Raw genomic sequence first — 19,971 nt, forward strand, 5'->3', positions numbered from 1 at the left:
TGTCACAGTTTGGAAGTGATCCAAGTTGTGTACGTGTGTGCGTGCGTGTGTATGTTCCACTCATGTCCTCCTCTCTCCTCCAGTCTGTCCTTTCCTCTCGTCTCATCACCCAGAACATAACAGCTCATTATATCATCTAGTCAAGCTGAGAATCCTCTTCTCCAAAACAGCAGGGACAACCTCTATCCTGTCTGCCTTCTCTTTGTCCTCTAATCATCCGCTACCTGTATGTGTGTCTGTGCGTGCGTGCGCGTGCGCTTCCTTCATGTGTGACCTCTTACATTTACTTACATGTGGAACCATTAGTAAACCCATTTCTCTTGTTTCTAAAAGAGCGTCAGATCATGGGAAAACAGGTGAATTCAGATTAATGCGCATGGGAGATGCCAACGTTGAAGGTCGTTAGTGAGGGCAATGAGAACAAAATCAAGTGTGATGATGATCATAGAAGAAAATAGTGTGGGGTGCACAACACCTCTTGCCCAAACTAAAGTTGGAGTCACATTTAAGTTTGATTATTCTTTCTACACTTGTGTTACACTCAAGAATGTGTAAATATTATTTAAAACAATATGTGTCCAGTTTGTGTAGTAAACAGTTTTGACTATGCAAACAGTTTGAACGTGGAACAGAATTTTTATTTCCGATTGGGAAAAAGGGAACAAAATATGCAGTGGTGTCTATTTAAATGACGGGTACAAAATATGCCATCACGAGTAGCAATAATTTAAAATAAGGCCAGGTATCAGCCCTATTCCAATACCTGGTACGCTCCTTCACTTAAAAAAAAAAAAAAAAAAAAAAAAACAACTAAACTTTCATGTAAATATTTATTCTGCAACCATCCACATTTTCAGCCTGCATTCCAGAAAGACAAAATGTTAGTTGGAATGTCGCTGCCAACATCAGAAGATTCCCTAAATTACATAACGACAGGGTGGACACGAGGGATGTAACGATATCCAAACATCACTATACGATATTATCACGATATGAAAGTCATGATACGATAATTATCACGATATTGTAGGGGGGTTGGCGATATTTAAAAAAGATCACAATATTGTAAAAGAAAAAAAAAATCATACTAAAAAAAGCACAATATTGTGCTTTTGTACATAAAATCAATGCATATAAACCACCTACAATCTCTCATAACAATATTGAGCACACATTGATCGCTTCACAAGCAAATTAGGTTCCCCTTCATCTGACAATTAGCATAGATTTTATACATAGAAGTCCAAAACATCCCTAATGAAATTAAATTGCACTAATAAACTAGCCACTAGAGGGTGCTAGAACTGCTCAAATGGAAATCAACCTGACTTTTTTAACAGATGTGTTCCTTTTAAATATTGTGAATATGGCGGCGAGGATATTGTGGCAGTTTTAATATCACGATATTGCCATTCTCGTTACATCCCTAGTGGACACTGGGCAGCAATTTCAGCATGCAAAATGTCCAATATGTGATGATGAAAATTCTTGCTCAAAATGACTCATTTTGTCAAATAAATTGTGACGATTGAAGCCATGTTGAAATAATTAATTTGGTAATTTAACCACTTGACAAACAGGCTACAATTATCACAGCAATGTGTGGGTCATGCCAAAATCCCGTCAATCAATTGGGGGAAAAAAAAGTCATAAAAGAAACACTTATTGTACTGGAATGTGTTCAAATTAGGGACAACATCCAAAAATTATGATGCGATAAAAATATCACAACATGAATCTTACGATACAATAATTATCACAATATTGTGGGGAGGGTGGCGATATTTAAAAAAAAAAAAAAAAAAAAAAAACTCACAATACAGTATAAAAACTCCCAATATTGTTTAAAAATAAATACATAAATAAACTCATATGGGGGAAAAAGAAGCACAATATAGTGTTTTAGAACATAACAGCAGTGACAAAGAAGTAGGCTTGGTCATGTCATTTCACTTGACTCAGTGGCGCAAAGCATCATGGTCTATGTAGGTCACAATGCTGTGTTCAGCTGAAGCAGGCGAAAGTAATGTTTTTTGATGGAGGTGTTGATAAATATTTGCTGGTATGACTGATTTAAGGGTGTGGTAACCGCCACAAGTGGCCAAAACATTCCTAATTGAAATTAAAGTGCACTAATAGACTAACCAACAGAGGGTGCTAGAACTGCAAAAATTTAGTACAGCCTTGCCTTTTAACACTTTTAACCTAATTAACAGAGGTGCTGCGTTATAATGGTGACAATTTTAGTATCGCAATATTGCCACATTCTTTCATCCCTAGTTCAAATGTTTGGCCACTGGTCATTTTTGATGAACACTTACAGTAGGCCTACTATGCTACTGCATTTTGTTGTCGTCATTATGATGGTATTTAAAGAATTAAGTGTTTTTTGTGGTGGTACTTGGTGAAGTAAGTTTGAGAAACACCCGCATTGAAAATTAATGTTGCGAATGATTGTAGTTGAAAATGCATGGGACCTTGTTGTTGTTGTGCAAACGTTCCTGCATCCTGTGGAGATCTTTGACTTTGAAGACTTGGCCAAACTTTAAAGTCCATTTACGCTGTAACTCCTCCGTGGAAGATTTTAATCGCGTTGTCCTCGGCAGGGATTGTGTGTTTGCCTCCGGATCCGCACAAACACACACTCATTGTCAGCTGACAGTCAGACGCTCGCCACACAACAGTGGGAAGCCATGAAATAGCAGAGCTGCCACTGGAACGCACCATGCATCAGTGCACCTGACACCCAGCGGAGGGGCTGTGACAGGTATGCAAATGATATAGCTTGGAGGCAAATATGCTTCTGCTTCCGCACATCACACACATCATCTCACTCAGACGCGCGCCAGCGGGTGCGCGGCCTCACACGTGCCGAAAGCAGGCGCACACAGCTGATTGCACAGCTATTGTTGGAGCGGTCGTTCGGATGTAAACGTTGGCGGCGACGCGTAACATCGTGCAAACGTTCGCTCGGACACGACGACGTGGAAAGGAAAGTTTGCGGGGGACCTGCCCACTAACTAAAAGACGGCGTGAAAGCGCCGAGAGGAGTCAGTGAGCCGGAAGTGTCAGCTGATGTGTGATCAGTGACAGACAAAGTGCCAATGGAGGCAACCCAAGATGAGACCCGTGTCGTTGGCAGCGACGAGTGCTGCAAGCGGCTTGTCACATCCGCCAAAGTACTCACACTCTGTACTCAAGTAGCAGGAAAAACACTGTGTCAAAAAAATATTCAAATAGTACTGATTGAAGTTAGTGTATGAAAAAAAAAAGTACAGAGTCTGAAAGTAAAAAAAATAAATAAATAAATACTGGTAATTATACTGGTGCCTTGAAATATATGAATTCATGTTGTGGTACTCGTATCGCAGAACACTCGTATTACAAATAATGTTTCCCCATTGAAAGTAATTAAAAGGACATTTATGCGTTCCGGCCTCCCAAAAAATTGTAATATGTTTGACAAAAAAAAAAAAAAAAGCACTTTTTAAAAGTGCACTTTATAAAAGTATGGATAGAAAGTTTTGCCATTTATGAAAAGCCATCAGAAAAAAAAAGTCAAGTATACATACCTGAAAAATCTACTTAATTGAATACAGTAAAATAAATAAATAAATATAACATGATTACAAAACAAACAAAAATCTGATTCACATAATGTTGTGGAATATATCTGTGAGGAAAGTGCTCAAGTTTTTGGTTGCATCCATTTGTTTGTATGTTATCTGCATACAGTAGCTCAAAACTACATTTTCCACAAAACCTAATAAATAAATATAATCCAATACAGTGCTGTATATTACGTGGATATATTTAAAAAAAATATTTATATAATTATTCTTTTGGAAATGCTATATAATTATTCAAATTAAAGTATTTTTCTGTGTGTTGAAATTCTGAATTTCTCTTTCAGTAATTATATGAGAAAAATGAGGGTGTTTGTTTTTGTTAGATATAAATAGTGCATCATTTATCATTGTTTTGTTCATGGACATGACATGCACCTATGGGAAACAGGTGTTAAGCCTTGCCCGAGGTCTGTGCGGCACTGATGGGCTTTTTTTTTTTTCTTTTTGTTTCTTAACTTCATATTCAAGTGTGATATTCAGAAGAAACAACTTTTACTTCTCCAGCACAGAAAATATGTTTCAAAAAGAAATAAACTTGTTTTTAGCCTGCAAATGCAACCCCGGAGCTACAGCCCCTTAGCGGCCATTACTTGGGTGCCCCCTAGTGGCCTTATTTGGCTTATTCATTGTTTTGTTTTGGTTGTCATTAAGTTGTAATGTTCTCTAAAATATAAATAAAAACAGAATACAATGATTTGCAGTTTAACCTTTAAGCTACGTTCAATGGAATACACTGCAAAGATTTTATTGTTTTTTAATGGCAAATTTTAATTTTTAATATTTTTTAGATTCTCTACTGTTTCAATGAATGGTAGGGAAAAAGTGGTAGTGGAATTTGTAGTATGGAATTTGCTGTTTTTGTGCTCTGGCAAAAGCAAAATAACAGTATTGCTTTCGTGCCATCTAGTGGCATTTTGGTGCTAAAGCGAAACTGTCGAAATGAGTTGAAGAGCTTCATTTTCGGAAAGTAGTCCTTGGGTATTACAGTACAGTATAAGCCTGTTTTGAGGTGGTACATTTAATTAGTTGCAGATTTTCGCTGTTTTCATTTGAAATCTTGATTGATGCTCAAAGTTTGGCGCTCAAGTTTGTTCCTTTCCTTCCCTGAAGTCTTTGAGTCTGCTAAATCGCTAATTGAGGACAAAAGTGGCCTTTTCTGTATCGCCGTTTCTGACGAGCCTCTTAATTAGTCATCGATAATGAGTTGCCTTGCGTGTCAGCGCAGTGACAGCAACTGTCAGTGGCCTTCATCGATGCCTCCGACGTCTCCGTGTTAAATCCCGGCCGACCAGGACGGCGTTCTCCTTGTTCCTTATCCGTCGGACCACGGGGGGCCTTGTCGTCCACCCGTCACCTTGTCTGTCCGTCTGCCAGGACCAGGCGCTGGGGACGTGATGGCGAAAGCCGCTAAATGCCGTGCTGACAGTAAATAGAGGCGGTAAACAAGTCGTGACGTCCCTCTCGCCGCTCTCGTCTGGCTCATCAGCACACAAGCTGGCACGCGCCCTTGAGCCATGACAATGACCCGCCATCGATTAAACACGACGCCAAAGAACACGCCTCAGGGGCAGGCGGCCTCCTCGCAGGTCATAACATTAGGCACACCTGCACATTATAATGAGCTCTAATACATGAGCTGCATTCAAAGTTCTGCCTTTACAACCATAATTATGCTCAGTGAAGACATCATTGATTAGTGTGTAAATGGAAAAAAGTCAACAAGTTTGCCATGTTTTTTGCTCTCATTGTGCTGCTCCTTCTGGTGTGCATACCTTGGCCACCAGGGGGCAGTATATAAAAAGACGTATATACGACGACTGTCTCAGCTCTACAGTTGTTGCAAAGGATAAAGAATATTTGCCTGTGAGTCTTGTTACATTATCTGTCTCTTTTGCTTCTCTCTATCTGTCTGTCTGTCTATCTATCTATCTATCTATCTATCTATCCTATCTATCCTATCTATCCTATCTATCTATCTATCTATCTTTCTCTCTCTCTCTCTCTCTCTCTCTCTCTCTCTCTCTCTCTCTCTCTCTCTCTCTCTCTCTCTCTCTCTCTCTCTCTCTCTCTCTCTCTCTCTCAACAAAGTTGTGGTCCACCACCTGTATTCAGTTTCACATACGCGTCATCGCTTGGTATTCCAGAACCTGTGGTGTTCCCCCACCCCGGCAAATGGCCAAACGGCAGTAAGGACGTCCGCCATATCTGCGATTATTCATCCCCTCCTATGCTTTCCATCTCACCCCCGCACACGTAGAGGAGGAAGTTCTCCTTCAGAAGCTGACCGTCCATCACGAAACCTCCTGTAATGGACGGTGAGTCGTGACAAGCCAAGCTGAGTGGCCATCTGCTCACGGTGGGGTCCGCGAGATATTTTTGTCACCGAGCTTGCCTGGCGAAAAAAAAGTTGGGACTGACGCCCAGTTCTGCTGATGGGAAAAATATGTGTGGAAAGGTGTTGGCGGGGGAGGGTGCATCAAAAACTTTTCTGAGGTCAGAATGAACACCAAGGATATGAGATGAATAATGTCTGTTCTGTTCTGTACAAGATAGTCTACTGTGCAAACGTCTTTACAAGAATGACCATATATTGCGCGTATAACTAAAATGTCACAGGAACAAGGCCGAGCTGTTAAAATGAAAAAGAAATGGAGTCTCTTGTCTGTGTTCACTCGTACATCTCGGCAGCGTGGTTGTTAACACGTCCACCTTGCTTGTTTTCACGTTTGACGTACTCCATTTTGTTTTCGTTTTTTTTAAACCATACATATCGCTGGCATCGAGCCACAACCTTGTTTCAGAAGACCCCAAAACACGTTTTTTGTTTTTTTTTTAATGCAACTCATCCCCCAGTTGGGAGTGTTTGGCAACAGTGAAAAATATGAATAATTTCTATACTATCACAAGCTTTGCTATAGCTATAAACTAACCAAATGTTATCCTAGTAAATCACTAACCTGAAAATCGATATAATGTTGTTCGCAAGTGTTACTATTCCTGCTCCAATTCGCTAAGGAAGCGTGTACGAGACTCAGCCAGTGAGTGGTAGAGCGACTCCATCAGTTTCACACACGTGACATCAGTAGTCTGTGTTCCTCCAAGGAGAGGACACACATCCAAATTGGGTTTATCCCTGTGTTTAACCTGAAGATGGCGCCACACAGCAATTAAATGTCAAAATAATGACCAGGACTTACGATTCATCGCAATTTTATTTTATAGCTTTTCTAAATGTACAATAATTTCCCCCCTAAGTGTTCACTCTTGTTAACATAAAAGTGGAAAAAATGTTAAACTAATAGAAATATGTCTGCATCTTTTAGTCATCGATGTAATTTTGTAATAATTCATAAAATAGTTAAAATTATAAAAATATACTCTATTGTTAAAAAAAAGTGTGATATTGATTTGTGTTGAGGTCATTTTTCTGCCACTAGGTGGCATAATTGCATTTGTAAGATGGTTGTGAGAGCTCAGTGCATTTTTCTTTTCATATTAAGAGCTATCTAATCTTTAACATGAAGTAACTTGTGGAATTCTGCACATTTTTAAAATTGTACAGTACAACCTGACCCACAAAAAAAAAAAAAAAAAAATGCATTATTATTAAATTCATCACTGCTAAATTTTGACCCGGAAATGTCTGCTGCCTTGCGACTGGAATTCCCCAAGTACAAGCTTTCCAAATGAGGAGCAGTTATTAATTGCGCCTTTAAAAAATTAGGAAGTTTAAATTAACTCAAAATTAACACACTAATTTTGACACCCCTACTAGAAAGCATGTGTAGACGCCCATGTATACTGGACAGTTTATCAGCAAATAATTCAAATAAATGAATTAAAAAAAACTTGTCAAGTGAAAAGTTTGAGAACAAGCATATTGAAAACGTATGATTGAAAACTCCCATTGAGATACATACAGCACATGGTGAAAGTGAATATAGAAAGTCACATCACGTTAGAAAGTTCAACTCATCTAACTGCTCATACGTCATGTCACACCCGTAAACATCTTTGGACATGCAAGTCGTTCCGCTCAAACAAATGTAAAACTGACCATCCGAAAATCTATATCACGTCCGCCAGCTGTTTCGATCAAACACGTGGCCGACAGACGGATGATCCGACAGATGTCACCGACAAGGTAATGGCGGCGAAAGGAGACAAACGAGGCGGCCGCATAACTCCATCATGCGGCGGCGTGATGAAGAATGGACGTAGCGAAACATCAGTGACCCACAAGATAAACTAGCCTGTGGTTTATATTTGTCTGGCGTCCACGCGCAATGTGTAAGGATGATGGGAGGTTAGATAGAGAGGCGGCCTCGCCTCAGGTGAAATGTGCGGCGTGTTACGGATATTGTCCTTATTTATCTGCGTTGTGCGCATCCTTTCTCTCTGCGTGATTGGAGACACGCTTGTCTTTGTGTGCTTCACTACTTCTTCATTATCTCCAACCTGATTGTCATCATTACTTGGCCCACAAGCCTAATGATCCCAGACCGAGCAACAACACTCCTTGGCCCTCAGCCTTTTTAGAAAAGCAAAGCAGTTATTGATGTGTGTGGGGTTTTTTTTCTCATGTATTGAGGGACGGTGATGTGCGCGCTCACCCGTGAATTCAAAGTAGGTCTTGCCATATAAGTAATTGCTTATGTTTGATTCATAGCGCCATCATATAGTTAGCTTTTGCGTCGCTTAATCCTGGATGAGGTGTGTTGTTTCTTGAGGATTTACGCCGCTGCCTAGCTATTGATTGTAGCTCACAATGTATTGGGAACAGCAAAGGTTTCAGGCAGGGGGGCTAAAATCTATGCAGATGTGCTACTTTGAATATAGAATACAAAAAAGCATCCATAATTACATGATAATTGTAAGATCTTTTCAGTGATTGTCGTCATACAGTATGTCAAAGCATGAACCATATTGATCAAAAAACATTTGTTTAATGTAAATGTGAATTATTCATTTAAATGACCCAGACATGCTAAGTTAATAATTTAGAGTTTTTGAGTGAAAGATAAACGTTTGCCATTTTTCACTTAAAGGGGAAGTCAACCCCCACAAAAAAATGTTGACAATAATATGTTCTATGCAGCCCCAGTTGTGTAAATATGGTATTCTGGTTAATATTGTGTTAGTGGAATATGAGTTAAGCAGCAAAATCCAGCGGTTTTTGATCAATATCAGTAGGCGGCCATTTCGCCACTTGCTGTCGAGTGAAAATGACATCACAGTTGCTCAGGTCTCAGCTAACAGCCAATCACAGTGCAGCTACAGAAAACAGGTGCGCTCTGATTGGCCGTTGCCTGAGTCAACATTGATGTCATCAGTCGACAGCAATGGCAAAATGGCCGCCCTTGAGATGGGTAAAAATGGCTGGATTTTGCTTCATAACTCATATTCCAAAAATTTAATATTAATCAGAATGTCATGCTTAGACTAGTCAGGTCACACATACCATATTATTGTCAAGAAATGTTTAAAGGGATACTTGACTCATTGAGCCATTTTTAGCAGTAACACGTTAATATTTTGTCTAGAATGAACTTCATTATTTTTCATGAACAATTTATACCTTTAAGAACTTTTTTTTTTTCACATGCTGTTGACTGAAGATAACAACGTGCAAGAAAAATAATGACGTTATCAAATTAATTCTAGACAAAATGTTAACTTTTTACTGCTGAAAATGGCTCAATGAGTCAAATATCCATTTTTAAGGTTGACTTCCACTTTAAAGTCTCATGTTTCCATAGGTACACACGAAGACAACAAAATGCTTTAACTTTAGGTCATCAGACATGAGACTGGGCATGAATGTGGCTCGCACCTTCCTGGATTACTACAAACTCAATAACCTCATCACCGACGATGTGCCAAGTCATCTTCAAAGGTAAAGTAAGGTGTCCTGATGAAGAAATTTGCAAACTGAGATTTATTTCATGTAAATGTACAATTTTGTGGTGTTTAACAATTGTAGTCGCTCAGAAGTTTTTGCCGACAGTTCTGAAGTGGTGTCTCAGTCAGACAGCGAAGTGGCGGACAGAGAAAAGGAGAGGAGCCAACGTATAAAGCATTAAATGGACACAGACAGCATCATTGTACACCCTCACTCTTCATCACTTTGGCAAGATTGACATCTCCCTGCCTCTCGACATGCATGGACTAAAATGTCACACAGGCTATTATTTACTGCAAAATGTGTTCATATGATTATATGTAAATGCATGCCTTCCACAGCTTTATATGTATATTTTTGTTGTAATGTTTCGTAAAAACTTTTTGTTGCTTTTTCCATTGCAATAATGCCGGCATTTTTAGAAAAGCGACCTTAATGATGCAATGTTTGTAAAATAGTGCAAATAATGTTCACAGCAAAAAAAAAAAAGTTAGAATGTTTTAGACTGTGCGTGTTCAGAATTACTCCTTAGCCACTATAATATTATTGTATTGGCCAACTGGTGGTCATTTGCAAAGTAATATATCCCATGCTGCATTGTACTGATTGGCACAAAAATAGTGCAAGACATCACGATTCTGTAAATTTGCATGATAATTTATTTGTTCAGTTATGTAAAGTCGACCTTGTAACAGCAGTGTTCCAAAAATGAATTTTAATTTTTAGTCCTAGATGTAAAAATCTTCTGGTGATAAACGAATGAGTGAATGAATGCGAACACAGCCTCATAAAAGGAAAAACCTGCAGCAAAATGTGAGGAAGGCATAAGTATGACATATGTTTCAATTGTTTGTGTTTTATTTAAAAAAAAAAAAAAAAAAAAAGTGTGGATGCCAATGCAAACAAGAACCAGGCACAAATGCAAACCAAATGCAGGAATGTTCTAAATGCCCCGCTGAGATTTGAACCTCAAAACCGTGACTCTGATATGCCCTTTTTTATGCACTATTATTATTATTTGATTTGTATTCAGTGTATTGTATTATGCTACCTGTATTTCTTGTTATGGTTGAATTAAGAAAAAAAAAAAAGCAAAACATTCGGTATGTTACACGAAACGTGATGTCAGGGATTGTTTGATCACGTGATCTATTGACATCTTCCACTTCCGCTGTTTGGTCGCTATAACAACGAGCTATTTCACAGTTTCGTTAAATGGCCGCGAAGAAGCTCTCCTTCTCAAAATTACACAGAAAGTCTTGGAAATGTACGGTGTTGTTGGACATTCACAAGGTAAGTGCGTCATTCATAAGACTAAATAGAAGTCGCACAGTTTTGTAGCAAGCGTAACATTGAAACAAATCTGGCCAGCTTTGGTTTCCCCTTAAAGCCATTTACGTACGGTGAGTTCTTGTGGTGAGTAAAATGATATTCTAGCGTAGTACAATAATATAGTACGTTATTGTTATAGATGCTACAGAAGTGACTATTTTCCTTACAAACATCCTGCATTTAATGATGTGCCACTTGGTTTTATAAAGATATTTGCGCATGCGCAGTACACAGAACTCGCGAGATTTGGAGAACATTTGGGAAACAGCTGTACCGTAAATGAAATTATCTAACTTTTGAATTATCTGTCTTAATTTCATATTACCCGAGCTTTCTCTCTCTTTTTAAAAGCACTACCATATTCTCTTGTCATTTGTCTTTATGTACACGTATCCTCATAGCAGGGGTACGTAGCTGAATACATTAAAATATCGTTGAAAAGATTGAATAGTTTTATTCAAAACGCTAAATTTATCTGAATTTGTTAAATATCAGAAGGCCAATGCCCGTATAATTTGTATATATTAATATAATAAATAAACATAATTAAAAAAATAGTAAAGTTATAATTGCCTTTACGGAATATAAATGATATAAAACTTTCACTTTTTGAATTTAATCAAACTATAACTCCATGACTCTGATTTATTGAGCTACACCTTTAGTTGATAGTTTGTTGAAAGGAAGTCTTTCAACATCTTGCATTTAATGTATAGTTGCACCATTGTTTAATGTATGAGAAAGTTAGATGTTTAAAAGCTTATTTATGTAAATGTGTAGGTCTCATGCCGTGGCTTTCGCCTGTCCAAGACAGGAGACATCTACTTAAGTGTATGCATCATGGGCCAGTGCAGGAAGACTTCCTGCTTGCCGCCACGCTTCCCATTATACTTTAACCAGCGGCTGGTTTTTGAAAAGGTGAGAATGATGACTGTGAATTAATAAATTTGCTGATCTAATAATACTGTATCTGATGGGAGAGTCTGTCGGTCTAACCTTGTTTACCGTATTGATTCACTTTGTCGCCACGCGATGTGCTTCACCAGACTTACCCCAACGCTGTTGACCCCTCTGCAGTCACTGACCTCCTAAAAGGTAAATGTCCCTCTTGAGGTTTCCCCTCCTCATCTCTTGAATTCTACATCCTGTGCTGTGCAAGCATGCAGGCTATTAGCTTCTTCTATCTACACTGACTGCTCCTATATGTGTGCTTTTCTTCCTCTTAGCTGACACAACATCTTTTCAGCTGAATCAGTCAGTGTCTCCAGGTGAGCTTTTTCAGATTATTATGTTCCTCTGTGCAAAAAGCCATGTGTTTATGTGCATGTTGTGTTTGCAGTTTCAGAGAGTAAGACCCTTGCCACGATGATGCAAAACAGCAAAGACTTCCTGAAACCTGGGCCCAGTCTGAGCGGCGCTAAAGACCCCACGCAGAGAGATGCAATGATGACGGCGAGGTCCTCAACAGTTCACGTAGGCTGACCTGCATCGACACTATATGTTGTCATTTTAAAATGTTCATAAATTTACTTTATTTTTTAGATTTATGACGATTAAAGAGCGATTAAAGAGCATTTCTTTGACACAGGGTGAGAAAAAATTTCGGAAGAGAATTGTCTTCCAAGTTCACTTCCTGTATGTATCGTTTTGACCGTTTAGATCTGACAAGATCATCTAATAGTATGACGAAACACCATATTGAAATCTTAAATTGACTACTCCCCCTCTTTTCATCGATAACGACTGTTTTCCAACATGTCCTCATCACTCTCTCTAAAGACTTGCATATTAAAATGTCTTCAAGCTCCGCTTCCTCTCACTGTTCCCTTCATCCACGTTTGTCTGTGACTTACATCAGAGTTAGGCTGTCTCCCACCATAAAGTCGTATTTTTGAAACATCACTGGAGCTGCGGTCTATTCTGCAATTTGTTTCACTCAAGTCCGGGCCCAGATGGAGCAACTGCAGTCGTAAATTGGCCTCCCGGGCTTTTGTGTATGTCTGTTTTGTAGTCTTCATATTCTCTCCTTCTCAACGTGTCACTTGTCTTGCGTCTCCAGGGCTCGTTTCCCACCGTGCACTTTACAGTGACGTCGTTCGTCGAGGAGAGTGATTGGATCGACTCCTCGCCTGTAAGTCTCCTGACTGCTGCTACCTAAACCAGAGAGATTGTTTACGGATGCGTCTGTTGATTTGTCAGTGGCAGTTTGTAGGCACATGGTGAAATACTTGGGAGCAAATCTACCTCACGTCTAAAATTTGGGGTTGAATTTTCATGGATGGAGTTAAAGTTGTATGCACAGTATTTTCCGTGCTCGCATGGGGTTTCTTTAGTTCACAACCACATTCCACCTACTGAAAATTGTAAACTTAAATGTTGGCAGTTAAATGTATTGTTTAACTGTTTCTTTCCTCCCAATGAAGTAATTGATCTAAATTGATCCATACCCAAGGTCAAAGACTCACCAGGTGACAGGAAGGCTGTCCAGCAGAAAAAGGTGAGTGCATGTTTGTAGATGAAATGGGATGAGCCCATTTGCCTTGATTCAATTAAATCAAGCTTTAATGAAATGGCAGCATCAGTGTACAAACATTCATCGTTCAGCTTCTCTTAAAAATAGCGTTAGTGTTATGTGATTTCCCTAAATAGCCATTGGGCTCGTGAAATGCCTTTGTTTTATTGTATTAGACTAGAATAAGCATTTGATGTGATCTTATTTATCCCAGGATGCCATTTCCGACAGGATGATGTTAGAGGCCATTAGAGTTGTTGTGGTAATTCAGCGGTTGTTGTAATGCTGAATGTTTGAGCTCGTGTTTTAATGGGTTGCCCATAACATGAGACAAATACTGCATTTCACCTTGAGATAAAGCAGGGAAGGACAACTGGTGGTTTTCCATTTCTATTTCTCTCCTCATAGACGACCGGCCTTGTTCGAGTGAGGCCGTCTTCAACTTCAAGGAAATCTTCAAACTACGCAGGATGGTCCACATCCAGACGCTCCCCCTCGCCACCCCCGTGCCGCCATATTTCCTGTAAGGCGAAAAGAAAGCCGCAAAAACATGGCGTTTGTCTCGAGCTGGGCTACCAGCGGCCCACCGTTGCCTCCACGACACGGGCGCTGTCACCGTACACCCACCGAAAAATGTGCCAGCTCTCCCTGGATGCTGAGCAGAGGCTCGGACACCTCCAGCTCGGACCGCACTACTTCAAGAAGGAGACGGAGAGCATACCTCCGTTTTTGGTTAGTACTTGCACGCTGCCATTCACAAATTAACTCATTCACTGCCATTGACGGATACAGACGTCAAATATCTATTTTAAGTGTGCTGGCAGTATAGGCAGCCATTTTGCCACATGCTGTCGACTGAAAAGGATATTACAGTTGCTCACACTTCACCCTGATAACTAGGTTTGGTCATGTGACATTGGCAAGCTGAGCAATCATTGGTCATTACCTGAGCACCAAGTAACTTTGTCATTTTCAAGTCAACAGCAAGTGGCAAAATTGCTGCCCGCTGAGACAGATAAAAACGGGTAGATTTTGCTGCTTAATTCATATTACACAAATACAATATCAATCTGAATGTTTAGATTAGTTGGAGGTGCATGCAACATTGCATTGACTTCCGCTTTAAAAAATACAAAACAAAACAAAAACGCTAGTTTCATTGAATATTCTAAATTTTCTATAGGCTTGAATGTGCCTATGGATTTTTTTGATTTTTTTTTTTTTAATATGCCATGTGATTGGGTGGTGACCAGTCCAAAGTCATCTGGGATGGGCTGTAGCTCACTCGCATATTAATCGTGTAATACCAAAAGTATGGCCTTCATGTTTTTGTGCCTAGTTGATATAGTAATAAACTAGATTAATACCTCTCTGACACTGTCAATCAAAACTAAGCTTTATTATCCTTGAACACTTTTTTTTTTTTTTTCCTTCACAATTGATGTGTTGAATCTCTGCAGGCGCACACAGTGTTGTGGCTATTTCCTACCTCTTTGGGATCTGACAAATGTGAGCATGATTAATATAGCAGCAGGATTAAGTGGACGTCGTAATAAAAGGGCAGCGTTAATCTCTTCACCTGAGCCGTTAATGGATTGTGACGTCGCTGACCACGTTTCGCCGAGGGATTCTAAAGAGCTGCTCACTTTCGGAGGGCGCAGTTATTTGTGAACGCTTTGATTTTTATGTATCACTGCTGTGGTGGGTTTGCATATCAAGGATAGAGATTTTATGAAGGAAAGGCCACAGGTGACATACCAAGTCCCGCCTCTTCACTTTGACATCCACTCTAATCCCGATGCACTGCAACCAAAATCTCTGAGCATTCTCTTTTTGTAAAGGGGAGGAATTAAGAATGGAATTCACCAGAATAACACTGCCATTGCTCTGCTTTTTTCCTGAGGCAGTCCCCTGTGGACAATTAACCCAGGTAATTGAGAGTCAAACTGCAATTAGCAAATAGATACCTAATGAAGTGGCTTCAACAGGAGGCACATTCGCTTTTAAGAGCAGCACTGTGGTTGTGTTTGCTTCAAAGCCTGGTTGCTTTGTATTGACACATCCGAGAGTAAACGTGTCAGCGTGATGATGATCTGTTCTGTGCTTTTTGCCGACAGGTTCCGGCTTGCAGTAGTCTGGCGGATACCTACTTTCCTTCGTCACAGGGTTACGTGCACTGCTGCCACACTCTCAGCCTTTTAGATGGCGACTCTGGTAGGTCACACTGAGCAGAGGAGCTGTGAAATGTTAGCGAATACGTGTCATGACAGTCATTTTTGAACAGTTTTTTTTGTATTGAATAAGGTCCAGTGCTGTCTGTCCTTGTCTCTTTCAGATTCTCTCTTTGACAGTTGCATTGGGGCATCCAGAGTAAGTCTTAATTAGAACATTTTGTCATATTCAACACATCAATCATTGAAAAAGTGTGAATATAAAACACCATAACAACCAAAATCACAACCTTCAGTTCAGGTTGAAGTCATTTAACTCTGCCTTTGTTTCTCTGCATGTGTCCCTCTTGCAAATGTGTGTGACAATAAACCCTCAGGCAACAAACGTTTTTTTCACTTCAGACTCATTTAACCCATGCAGATGCGGTCAGCTCGCACGTGGTCGTCTCCCGGGCCGTCATTTAGATGTGATGAGCTGAGCCAAAGTCCTCTTCGAGCATCCTCCGCCTCTGCTGGCTCAAAGAGGAGAGGTCCTGCCAAGCATTCCCTCAGAGAAAGGTGAAAGAACGCTTTACAACCTCACCATATTACAATTTCATATCTTGAACAGGACATCGAAGGCTGGGTACACGCATAAACAAGCTGTTTTGGTCCTGATTTTTACAATTACATATTAAACATGTTCAATATTTATGACTAAAAAAAAACTTTGTTTGGAGAAAGCTGACTAGTCTCGACCTTACGTTGCTAGCCGTTTTGACTAGCACAAACACTTGAGCCTTATACATTTGTTTTTATTTATTTTTGTTTTATTTATATAATAATAATAATTATTATTATTATTATTATTATTATTATAATAATAATACATATATCCTTTTCTAAATTATTATTATTATATAATTTATTTTTATTTATATATACGGTGTGTGTATATATATATATATATATATATATATATATATATATATATATATATATTTTGTTTTTTTTATTTATTTATTTTTTTTTTATTTTTTTTTTTTTTCCATTTCCTTTTTCGACCCATTTCTGGACAAATCCACTTGTCAGTCTGTTTTGATTATTGATGAGCAACAAAAATTATACTATTTATAAAATCATCACACCTTTTCGCAAAAAAAAAAACAAAACAAAAAAAACAACCTCAGGTTAAACTCGAATTTGGATCTCTGCAAGTTGTCTATATGTCAGAACTTTCAAACACCCACCGCAAAACAAATTATAATAAAAATACACAGGAATCTCAAAGTCGCTCAATTCCCGCGAATGCATTCCAGCAACAACCTTTGAGTCAGAAACTTTCCGTGCAAAAATCCCTTTTAATTTCTACACATTCCTCCTCAAGCTGGATGTCGACGCATAATCCTCCTCTTGTCGCGTTTGCCATGATGAATTCCTCCCAATGCGTCTGTGCAAACAAAAACATGTTTGCTGTTTGCTTGTAGGATATCCACAGACAGAGAGGCACCTGCCTGTTGTCCCAATGATGGGATCCTATGAGCTAGTGGTCACACGTGTGTGTGCTAAATTAGAGGCGCTGATGTCCCGTCATGTTTGTTCATTACCGGGCGCCGAGGAGGGAAAACAAAGAGGAAGAGTGTATTGATTTGTGTTGCTGTGTTGATGCCTTTGACCCGACGCTCACTTTTAATACATTCACCAGAGACCTTGTCATCCATCACGCCAGCTGCCAGTCGATCCTACGGCCGACGCCCATGTTGGCTTGCATTCGTCTCCTCGTACATCCCCAAGAACGCCCCCAAACACACACACACTCCCAAACTCTGCTCCCAAACAAACATTAAAATCAATAGACAATCTCAGCACAAAGTCAATCGCAGGAAATGAACGATAGTTTTGCGGCAATTGAAAACGCCACAAGAGTTGCAGTGCGTCAGATTAGAGTGGCGAGGAGAAGGGCACGGCTCGCTACTTCACTCGCTTTCGTCTATACAAGCAATGAGCGATGACGCCTAAAGCTACGACATCGCAGTCTGTTCATGCTTCTCCTTTCTGACTTTCAGACTTGAGTTCAACTACACTTGAAGTGTTTAAAAAAAAAAAAAAAAAAACGCCCGACTATAAATAGCCTTACTATACATGGCCGTTTAAAAAAAACCTTAGTACATGGTTGTTACAAAAAATAAATAAAAAAAACTCTTACTATACATGGATGTTTAAAAAAAAAAGAAAAAAGAAAAAACACGCCTTATTAAACATGGAAAGAGTTTATTTATTTATTTATTTATTTTTTTTTTTTTTTTTTTTTTTTTTTTTTTTTTTAAAGACACCTGACTATATACTTGGTTCTTAAAAACAAAAAAAAAACAAAAAAACACTTTACTATACAGGGTCATTAAAATAAAATAAAATAATAAAGAAAAAAAAGACACCTTACGATACATGGTCATCTTATTTAAATATTTTTTTATATACATGGTCGTTTAAAAAAAAAAAAAAAGCCTTAATATACATGGTCGTATAAAAAAAAAAAAAAAGCCTTACTATACATGGTCATTTAAAAAAAAAAGAGAGCCTTACTATACATGGTTGTTTAAAAAAAAAAAAAAAAAAGCCTTACTATACATGGTCGTTTCAAAAAAAAAAAAGAAGTCTTACTATACATGGTCGTTTAAAAAAAAAAAAAAAAAAAAAAAAGCCCAACTATAGTCTCTTTAAGTCTTACTATACATGGTCGTTTAAAAAAAAAAAAAAAAAGCCTTACTATACATGGTCGTTTAAAAAAAAAAAAAAAAAAAAAAAAGCCTTACTATACATGGTCGTTTAAAAAAAAAAAAGCCTTACTATACATGGTCGTTTAAAAAAAAAAAAAAAAAAAAAAAAAAAAAAAAACCCTTACTATACATGGTCGTTTAAAAAAAAAAAAGCCTTACTATACATGGTCGTTTAAAAAAAAAAAAAAAGCCTTGCTATACATGGCCGTTTAAAAAAAAAAGCCTTACTATACATGGTCGTTTAAAAAAAAAAAAAAAAGCCTGACTATACATGGTCGTTTAAAAAAAAAAAGCCTTACTAGACATGGTCGTTTTAAAAAAAAAAAAAAAAAAAAAGCCTTACTATACATGGTCGTTTAAAAAAAAAAAGGCTTACTATACATGGTCGTTTAAAAAAAAAAAAAAAAAGCCTTACTATACATGGTCGTTTAAAAAAAAAAAAACGTCTTACTATACATGGTCGTTTAAAAAAAAAAAAGCCTTACTATACATGGTCGTTTAAAAAAAAAAAAAAAAAAAAAAAAAAGCCTTACTATACATGGTCGTTTAAAAAAAAAAAAACGTCTTACTATACATGGTCGTTTAAAAAAAAAAAGCCTTATTATAAAAAAAAAAAAAAGCCTTACTATACATGGTCGTATTAAAAAAAAAAAAGCCTTGGTCGTTTAAAAAAAAAAAAGTCTTACTATACATGGTCGTTTAAAAAAAAAAAAAAAGCCTTACTATACATGGTCGTTTAAAAAAAAAAAGCCTTACTATACATGGTCGTTTACAAAAAAAACCTCTTACTATACATGGTCGTTTAAAAAAAAAAAAAGCCTTACTATACATGGTCGTTTAAAAAAAAAAAAAAAAAAAAAAAGCCTTACTATACATGGTCGTTTAAAAAAAAAAAAGCCTTACTATACATGGTCGTTTTAAAAAATAAATAAATAAATAAAAAAGCCTTACTATAGTCTCTTTAAGTCTTACTATACATGGTCGTTTAAAAAAAAAAAAATGCTTACTATACATGGTCGTTTAAAAAAAAAAAAAAAAAGCCTGACTATACATGGTCGTTTAAAAAAAAAAAAGCCTTACTATACATGGCCGTTTAAAAAAAAAAAAAGTCTTACTAGACATGGCCGTTTTAAAAGAAAAAAGTCTTACTATACATGGTCGTTTAAAAAAAAAAAAAAAAGCCTTACTATACATGGTTGTTTAAAAAAAAAAAAAGTCTTACTATACATGGTCGTTTAAAAAAAAAAAAAAAAGTCTTACGATACATGGTCGTTTAAAAAAAAAGCCTTACTATACATGTTCGTTTACAAAAAAAAAAAAGTCTTTACTATACATGGTCGTTTAAAAAAAAAAAGCCTTACTATACATGGTTGTTTAAAAAAAAAAGTCTTACTATACATGGTCGTTTAAAAAAAAAAAAAAAAAAAAAAAAAGAGTCTTACTATCCATGGTCGTTTAAAAAAAAAAAAAAAAAAGCCTTACTATACATGGTCGTTTAAAAAAAAAAAGCCTGACTATACATGGTCGTTTAAAAAAAAAAAAAAGCCTTACTATACATGGTCGTTTAAAAAAAAAAAAAAAAAAAGCCTTACTATACATGGTCGTATAAAAAAAAAAAGCCTTACTATACATGGTCGTATAAAAAAAAAAAAAGCCTTACTATACATGG

The 19,971-nt window shown here is 37.7% G+C and overlaps 2 protein-coding genes across 4 annotated transcripts in view; both read left to right on the top strand.

Annotated features, from left to right (window-relative positions):
• The window catches only part of LOC144026839 (cytosolic carboxypeptidase 6-like), a 313,459-nt gene extending 303,701 nt beyond the window's left edge, over positions 1-9,758 (top strand). The window contains exons 14-15 of the mRNA XM_077533874.1: positions 9,432-9,525; positions 9,613-9,758. Coding sequence (XP_077390000.1) covers positions 9,432-9,525; positions 9,613-9,712 — 194 coding nt within the window. The 3' untranslated portion in view covers positions 9,713-9,758. The remainder of the gene's footprint in view (positions 1-9,431; positions 9,526-9,612) is intronic.
• A 924-nt stretch (positions 9,759-10,682) lies between these two features.
• spata6 (spermatogenesis associated 6) overlaps positions 10,683-19,971 on the top strand; it is a 34,943-nt gene continuing 25,654 nt past the window's right edge. The window contains exons 1-12 of one of the 3 annotated variants that reach the window (XM_077533889.1): positions 10,683-10,824; positions 11,644-11,781; positions 11,910-11,958; positions 12,090-12,131; positions 12,203-12,336; positions 12,923-12,994; positions 13,316-13,360; positions 13,784-14,107; positions 15,493-15,589; positions 15,711-15,745; positions 15,968-16,104; positions 17,231-17,786. In XM_077533889.1, coding sequence (XP_077390015.1) covers positions 10,747-10,824; positions 11,644-11,781; positions 11,910-11,958; positions 12,090-12,131; positions 12,203-12,336; positions 12,923-12,994; positions 13,316-13,360; positions 13,784-14,107; positions 15,493-15,589; positions 15,711-15,745; positions 15,968-16,104; positions 17,231-17,372 — 1,293 coding nt within the window. In that variant the 5' untranslated portion in view covers positions 10,683-10,746 and the 3' untranslated portion in view covers positions 17,373-17,786. Of the gene's footprint in view, positions 10,825-11,108; positions 11,139-11,643; positions 11,782-11,909; positions 11,959-12,089; positions 12,132-12,202; positions 12,337-12,922; positions 12,995-13,315; positions 13,361-13,783; positions 14,108-15,492; positions 15,590-15,710; positions 15,746-15,967; positions 16,105-17,230; positions 17,787-19,971 lie in introns of those variants that run through there. The other 2 variants (XM_077533892.1, XM_077533890.1) reach the window with 2 other exon arrangements.

This window comes from Festucalex cinctus, chromosome 10 (assembly GCF_051991245.1).
Source record: "Festucalex cinctus isolate MCC-2025b chromosome 10, RoL_Fcin_1.0, whole genome shotgun sequence".
Lineage (NCBI taxonomy): Eukaryota > Metazoa > Chordata > Actinopteri > Syngnathiformes > Syngnathidae > Festucalex > Festucalex cinctus.